A 7905-nucleotide genomic window follows, 5' to 3' on the forward strand; every position below is an offset into this window, starting at 1 on the left:
TATCACAGCTTTGGCCAAGACAACCCTCCCTCATCACCATCACTCCCCACCACTAATTTCTTACTGGTTGATAGACTAGAGTTTCTAGAACATACCCACACATGCTTTCCCCATTCTCCTCTGAAGCTGAAAGACTGAGAGCTATGCAGAGACATCTATCCGTATTCCTGAAATGTCATGGGAGATATCTTTCCTGGTGCTTAGCAATAAAAGAGAGAAAACACCATATTCGAGGTAATTAGAAACAACATTTAATGAATGACATGTTCTGAGTGCCTTGCCAGTTAGTCGCTGAATGGATCTCATTTGGTCAAATGCTTGTGTTTTCTATTATGACATTACTTAAGCTAATAGAGTTAAAATAATAGCATCAAAATTTACAAAATTATCTCCTATCTGAATGAAAATGCAAATGATTCTACTTTTACTTCAGTAGCTCTGGAGTTTCAAGTCTGTTCACTTAGAAACAAAATGGCCTTGATTAACTTATACTTGAACTACCAATTCCCTCAAACTTAACATAAATATAAGACATTGCCAACTAGAATACCAATATGATTTTTGGGGGAAATTACACAATGGTTTTAACTTTCACATAGAAGAAAAAAATGCCTGAGAATAACAAGGTAAATATAAAAATGAAGACTGAGGCAAAAATGGGCTCCCACATTATAGTCAAAACCACTGTAACCAAATCAATATTTTATTCATACAGGAGTAGAAAAGCAGAAGACATGAACAGAAATAAAAATTCTGACCAAATCTTAAGGAGTGTGAATGAGAATTGAATGTATGATAAATGTTGCATATTCAGTTCAATGGGAAATTGATTGCTTATTTAATAAGTGATTGTGGCACAAAGGCTGTCCTCAGCAAACACCAAATAACTCTGTGCTCTGCTTTGAGACACTTTTCTGAATCTGTTAGCAAGGGAAATGCTGAAGCTTTCTCAGATGTCTGCTGTGTCTAGGGAAGATGGGGGATGGCTTCAGAGCAAGAGGCCACAGGTCGGCTGTGAGCATCTGTGTCTGGCTGTTGAGCATCTCCAACAGCGGATGAGTGTCCAGGTAGACCTGAGGCTGTGCCCTGAGATTTCTGATCATCTCCCAGCACTGTCTCCACCAGCTGTACTTCCCGCCCCTCTTGGGAGAAACTAGCTAAAGACCCCCTGCCACGCAGCTTGAAGAAAGGAAAAGAGAAATATATTGGGGAGCAGTTTCCCCAATGCCTCCTATTATCTTCCCAAATGTTGGTCAACTCCCCAGGAGCATCTTGGACCTCAAAGAAGCTGGGATGCACCTGAGGCACATCAGTCTCCTCTTGCAGGCAGGCAGCTTCCTATCTGAGGCCTGAGCCAGGATGACATCCTACTCCCCTCTCATCCTGTCCAGTATCAGTTCTTATAAACCCCATCTGTAGGAACAGCCTTCCAGGAAAACATAATGAGCTTCAGAGTTCTCCCATAAACCAGGCAGGCTGCCTCGCAAGATGTTTAAGTCACTCTACTGCTTCCTTTGCAGGCCCCCTTTCTTCCCTGACTCCTTGCATTGGACCCCCACAAATACTTTGCTAGGGAACCCGTTTGCACACGCAGACACTCACCCCATCCACATGCTCCCATTATCAAGGGAGAAGGAAGGGGTGGCAGTGAAGGGTGAGGCAGGTTGAAAGTAGTCTGTGCCTTCTAGGAGCAGAAGGCAAATATCATGAGGGGCCATGAAACCCAGGGAAAAAGGGGAAGTAACAGATGCAAGTCATCTCTAATCTAAGTCTAGCTTAGTGGGGTGGTGTGACCTCGACCTCCTCTGCCCAAGTCCACTTGCATCTCTAGGGGCTTCCATGTTCTGTAGCCAGGGCAAGGGACCACCTTCTTGACCACAGTCTGACTTCTTGGATACCCTGCCCCAAACTTCTCCCATCATTCCCACTACGAAGTTCCAATGGGGCTTGTTTGTTATAGTTCAAAAGTGAATAAAAGGGCTGCTCCTCCTGCCTCCATCCCTGTTCCTGCTTGCTCTCCTCCCAGCCCAGTCTCCAACCCTCCCCATGTCTCAGCACACTGCCATGTTCCAGCCACCAGACACAACAGGCACCTTAAACCATCATGGTGTGGGGAGAGATGAGAAGTCATCTGGTCAACAGCTCGCAAGGAGTTGCCGCACCAAACGTGACTGCATGACTCCAATGCAGTTAAAAGCTGTGGAAGTTACACAGAAGTAAAAGATACAGGCCTGCCCTCAAGAAACTTTGGTTCTATCAGAGTATAGACAAGTAACCCATGAAAGGCAATGCCAATGAGAAAGAAGGTCCAATAGGAAGACAGCATGCTGTTGGGGCACAGAGGAGGGAGGACCTAGATGTTCTGGAAGAAGGAATGAAGGAACTGGAATGTGATCTGGGCATGCTGGACCCTGTCCTCAAGCCCCATGCCCCTCTTCCTACACCAGACGTCATGACCTGGAGACTGGGAAGCACTCCATGGGATGGAAAGAGAAACAGAGGGCTGGACACAGGGGTGCAAGGGCTGATGGTGTCCTTGGCTCAAGTCCAGCACAGGCTCAAAGGTTAGCTCTCCCCAGCAGGCATCTGTGGGCTTCCTCAGATTCCTTCTGGATCCGGTACAGTCCTTCCAGCCATGACTCCTCACCAGGCACATCCTCAGAGCCTTGGCCCTGGGTTACTTGCCTTTCCTGTAGTTCTTTCGGCCGAAAGTTTTGCTGGATGTATTGGTAAGCCTTGTTGCTGTAATAATCTCCTTCATTTTCCCACAGAATGGCTTCGACTTTCTCCATGAGCTCTTGCAGTTGGGCCTCCTGCTCCTCCCCCTGTGCCCTGTTGTTGAAGCTGCAATGGCGCCGTGCAAGGGTCACATCCAGCCAGGCAAGGGCCTGGTTGTCGGTCTCTCGCACATAGTCTTCCAGGGAGCCGCTGGCCAGGTCTTCCTTCCGGGTGAACACTAGGATGGTGTGACCCAGAACCCCCACTCCAAAGACCTCCTGCAGGCGCCTGACAACCTGCTGATCCTCATCTGTGAACCGGCCCAGTTGTGTCACCAGGAGCACGGCGTGGGGCCCTGGGGCGGATAAGACGATGGCTTGGCGGATAGCAGCTGCCACCTCTGGTGAGACCTGGGGGGACAGAATATTGGGTGTGTCAATCACCTCAAGCTCCTTCCCAGCCCACTCTCGGCTCCCTGTCTGGGAGGTCTTGGTCACGGGTCTGGTGCTGAGTTTAGACTCGAAGACGTCCCTGCCGAGGATGCTGTTTCCTGTTGCACTCTTCCCACTTCCTGTTTTCCCCATGAGAATGAGCCTCAGTCTCCTTGGGGTCTTCTGTTCTTTCTCCATTAGACCTAGAAATATCCAAGAAAGCAGAGGGAACGGGGGTAAGGGCCCATGTACCCCATCTTGTCCTCACCAGGAGCTCCTGGGTGTATCCCCAGACTGCAGGGGCAGATTGTCAAAGACCAACATCTGCCCTGAAACCAGCGCTGGGCCACCATTCTGGGCCCACACCCTTGAAGGTGGGGCTGAACGTTCTCTCCCAGTGCAAGAGCAGAGCCTAGAGAGAAGAGCGAGACTTGGCCAATAGAACACCAAGAAACCCAATACCGAGGTTTTTAGATATGACTGGGGAAGAAGGCAGGAAGGGAATTCCCTTCTCCTGGCCTTACAGGTCCCAAGACCCAGAGCACATAAAGAAGTGACAAGTAATAGCTGGTTTCCCAGTCTTGTCCCCACTGAAGACATTGATGTATCTCAGATGACAAAGCATGAAGCCGGCATGTGGCAGCATGGGCGTGGCCATCTCCTGAATCTCCTGGGCACCAACAGGCCTTGCTGTGGCCTGACAGCCACCCTTGGCTCTGACCCACATGCCAATTCTAACTGAGTGACATTGGCCCCCCTCCAGCTTCCCCAAGGTGGCTGGAAGGAATTTGAGTGAATGGGCAGAAGTCTGGGCAGTAGATCTTCATCCCCACCCACCTAGCCCAGTGCAGAGCCAGAGGAGACAGGAACCCCTATCTGAGCAGCCTGGAGCTAGCACACACCACTGGACTTTACTAAAGCCAAATGCATCACTTGAGCTCTGGAGAGGATTCTTAGAAGAATAGCTAAACTTGATTGCTATAACAAAAGGTCAAACAGGTGTTAGCACAGATATTGGTAATGTCCCTATTGTAGTAGGTTAACGTGGCTTTTTCCAGATGGCTCAGGCCATTTAAGTTCATAAAGTAAAAGGTCATTCATATTAAAATACGTAATGAATCACAAATCATTTCTTCTGGCCAGGAAAGGGCTGGGTTTCCAGCATTTCTAAATCCTGCCTCCCCAGGATGAATGACGAAGTTGAGCCCATGAAAGTTAAGCACCTGACCCTGTGCAATGGCTTTTGGGAAAGGGACGCCCACGATAAGGCAGAGCCCAGATCTGAGGCAGCAGCCAAGTACATTCTGCTTGTTCACAAGGCGCTTTCAACCTTACAACCGTGACAGCTCCACTTCGGAGTCAGCCAAACACCCATACAGGGTCTGTTGGCATCCAAGCCTCAGTCCAAGGCCACTTATTTTCATCACACCCACTGTCAGCACATCCTTCCTGAGGAAGAACATCCACCATGTGAAAGCGTTTCCTTTGGAACTGGCATGGTGATTTAGTCATTGGTGCTATTTCTCACCTCCTTTTATCTATCATACCTATCCAGGGGTCTTTTTTCTTATTTTCGGCTGGTGATAAGAAGGGCCATACCCCAAAGGCCTCTGATGGTGGCTGAGGTGGGGAAATTTCTGTGACTGAGGGACATCAGCTGCCTCTCCAAGCACACCATGGTGGTGGAGCTGTGTCCCACCTGCACCCCAGATGTTTCCCACCCGCTCCCCTCTCCTCATTTATTTTACCTCCTGACAGCTCCAGCACAGGATCCTGGGACAGCTTTTCTGAGGGATTCTCCTGGGGAATTTGTTCGTATTCTTCTTCCTCCATCTACAAAAAAAAAAAAAAAAAATCATATGTTCTACTGACTTTCCAAATGAGTTTCAACAGCCACCTGCCTTTCGCCTTTCTCTTGCCAGAGGAAAGTTTTTTGCATTAGTTTAGGGTTGGGGTGGGACTGAGTGAGGCAATGGAAGAAGGGGTCTAGGACACTCTCTGCTGGCTTTAGGGACCCTATTTCTTTAGGGATGCTATCCCCCGCCCCCTCCACTGTGGTCTCCATCATAAGTTTAAGAGATTTTACAGATAAAGGTGCAACTGGTCTGGGAGCTGAGGAATGGATGAAATTTGGATAGACAAAGGGTCTGGAACTGTTCTGGGAGGTGGGGGGAGGTGGAGGGGGAGGCAGTGGGGAGAAGGTGGAGGAAGGAAAGAAGGAGGAGGTGGAAGAAGGGAAGCACAGAAGCAGGTGTGATTCTGATCCTGTGTGCCCCGGGAGCAGCAGGAAGGCCTAGTGTGCCTGGAGGACGTGAATGAGTAGGATGTTGTTGGGAGGGGCCCCTTGGTGGGCCTTGGGGCCAGACTTTGGAGAAGACTGTGCAGTGAGGGTTGCAGAGGACTGGGATTGCAGGGGCTGAGCTGGGAAGGAAGCCAGAGACCTCAGGGAAGATGCAGCCACCACTTAGCTCTGTCTGGGCCTCAGCATCCCATCAGTATGAATGTTGGGCCTGAACTAGATGCCTGTGAATGTCTCTTCCCCTATTAAGGTCTCAACATATTTCATAACATTTTTTAGAGCAATTCTTAGTCCTTTTTGCAAATTAGGGCCACATCATTCCCAACCAGGAACTCCTGTCCCCCTTCCCATGACAGCAATGTGTCCTGGCTTCATGGACTAACACAGTTCTCTATGTCAAGATCCCATAAGTTTCTCTCTGCTGGATTTTCTCTGTGGGACTGAGGAGGAAGTTGCATGGTCCACGACTGTTTTTCCAGATCATGTAGGACATTCACAACCAGATGAAACAGATCCAGATGAAGGGTCTGGGGTGTGAGGAAACCTAAGTCCAGGGGAACCTGATAGACATGTTTTTCTCCTTGCCACATTGTTAGATGTTTGTTCTACTCTGTTCACCTGGCAAACACTCCAGTCCTCCCCAGATCCCAGGAGTGTATATGTGGATATTGCTTTATGATTGGTAAAGATCAATTTTGCAGTGCTGGGCTGGGCATGGAGGGAGTCCAGGAAGGTCTGTTGACTTTCTAGGAAGAAAGAAGCAGGCCAGGTGGACAGCCTTACTCAGACCTGAACAGCCAGATTCTGGAAGGAGTCCAATATTTCACCTACCAAAGGGAGTTAGTTCTTCCTAACTGGTGGTCTCCCAATCTCTTTGTCCCTGGCTTCCTTACATTCCTTGTGGAAACCGAGACAGCACTTTACCAATGTGATCTCATTCCTCCTTTAGAGAGAACGGGCAGGCAGCTTAACAGGAAACAACAGCCGGGTGGAACTAGGCTGTGGCATGCAGGAACCTGCACTGTGCCTTCGCAGGGTTCGGGGAATGGGTCTGCAGGCAAGGCACCTCCCTGCCTCCTCCTAGACCCTGCCCAGAATGGCATCTCCCATATTGGCCACGGTGTGCATTGTCTCCAACACAGAAGATGGAACAGATAGTACCATCCTTGTCATGTTGCTCTGGAAGAAAGCAAAACTCAGAGAAGCATCTTGCCAAATGTTAAACAGTGACTTTGTCACAAGGCAAAAAGTTCTCCAGACGTGTTGGTCACAGCTCTTTTTATCACATTATAAACCTGCACACACCACAGCACACACAAATACACAACACACACACATACACCAAACACATGTACCACTCACACACGCAGGTGAATGCACAAACACATACACAAACACAAATATCCATACATAACACACACACACAACACTCACATACACACACAACACAAACATCACACACACAAACACCACTCACACACATTCATGTTAACACATACAAACATGTAAACACACATATACAACACAAACACCCACACATACACATCCAAATATGGCACGCACAAATACTCAGACTTACCTCTGCACCAGCTCACAGGCAAGGGAAAGGACCACGTTTCTTGTCTCCCGGCCACGCACTCTCACGGAGGAGGCAGAGAAAAGCTTCCACGGTGTATGAACACAAGGAGGACAAGGCCGATGTTTGCTTATATTTTCAGCAAAATGTTTTCAGAGAGCTGGGCTGGAGACCTGCCCTTGAAAGAGCAGTGTCCGCTGGAGATGGAGGAACAGGAAGCGGGTAGGAGCACCAGCCTTCCTGAGTCAGAAGAGTCTGCTGTTGCACTTTGCAGCCTCGGAAGTAGAAAAAGGGAGGATACCAGTGGTGGGATTATTTTTATCCTGAGCCAGGATAACTAGAACTCAGAGCTTAAAAAGAAGCAGATACCTCAGAAAGATTTGTGTCAGGAGGAGTGACTGCCTCCTGATCTCTCTTTTCTGAACCCCACCTCCTCCCCAGGGAACTTCTGTGCCTCAGTATTGGGGCAAACAGTCATTGTCTCCTTTCTTCCCCAACCTCTCCTTCCTTTAATAGTTTCTCTCAGGACAAGGTCTGATACTCATTACCTCTAAGGCATGAATCATTGGTGATTACAACTGCTACACCTTCTAGAAGATCTGCAGTATAAGAAGAGGGAAAATACAAAAGAATGTCTAAAATGTAGGATTAAAGAGAGCCCTTGTTATGGGGGAAGAACAATATTTTAAACACAGGCTAAGGGAGAAAACACCTCAGCATCCTCAAAAACATGTTTTCTAGGACTTTACTGACAGATCTGATAACTGTGGCTAAAGGGAAGCCATTGAAGGAAGACATTCAGAACATAGGAGCATAAGTGATGATATTGTTACCACATGATTTTAAAATGTTAAGATTCCCTAAAAAAATTCCACTCAATC

General features: G+C 48.2%; 1 protein-coding gene across 5 annotated transcripts; it reads right to left on the bottom strand.

Annotated features, from left to right (window-relative positions):
* Positions 1 to 228: 228 nt before the first annotated feature.
* GIMAP6 (GTPase, IMAP family member 6) lies at positions 229 to 7376 on the bottom strand. Of its 5 annotated transcripts, none has more exons than XM_063667976.1 (3): positions 7028 to 7376; positions 4898 to 6627; positions 229 to 3352 (listed from the first exon to the last, which is right to left on the bottom strand). In XM_063667976.1, exons 2-3 carry the CDS (start codon positions 4980 to 4982, stop codon positions 2559 to 2561), a joined length of 879 nt encoding a protein of 292 aa, XP_063524046.1. In that variant the 5' UTR covers positions 4983 to 6627; positions 7028 to 7376; the 3' UTR covers positions 229 to 2558. The 5 variants fall into 5 exon arrangements, with proteins under 5 accessions (XP_063524046.1, XP_054351994.1, XP_054351991.1 ...); XM_054496019.2 differs by having other exon boundaries at positions 4898 to 4982; positions 7028 to 7375; XM_054496016.2 differs by having other exon boundaries at positions 4898 to 4982; positions 6373 to 7375.
* Positions 7377 to 7905: the final 529 nt, after the last annotated feature.

This window comes from Pongo pygmaeus, chromosome 6 (genome assembly GCF_028885625.2).
Source record: "Pongo pygmaeus isolate AG05252 chromosome 6, NHGRI_mPonPyg2-v2.0_pri, whole genome shotgun sequence".
In the NCBI taxonomy this organism is placed as follows: Eukaryota; Metazoa; Chordata; class Mammalia; order Primates; family Hominidae; genus Pongo; species Pongo pygmaeus.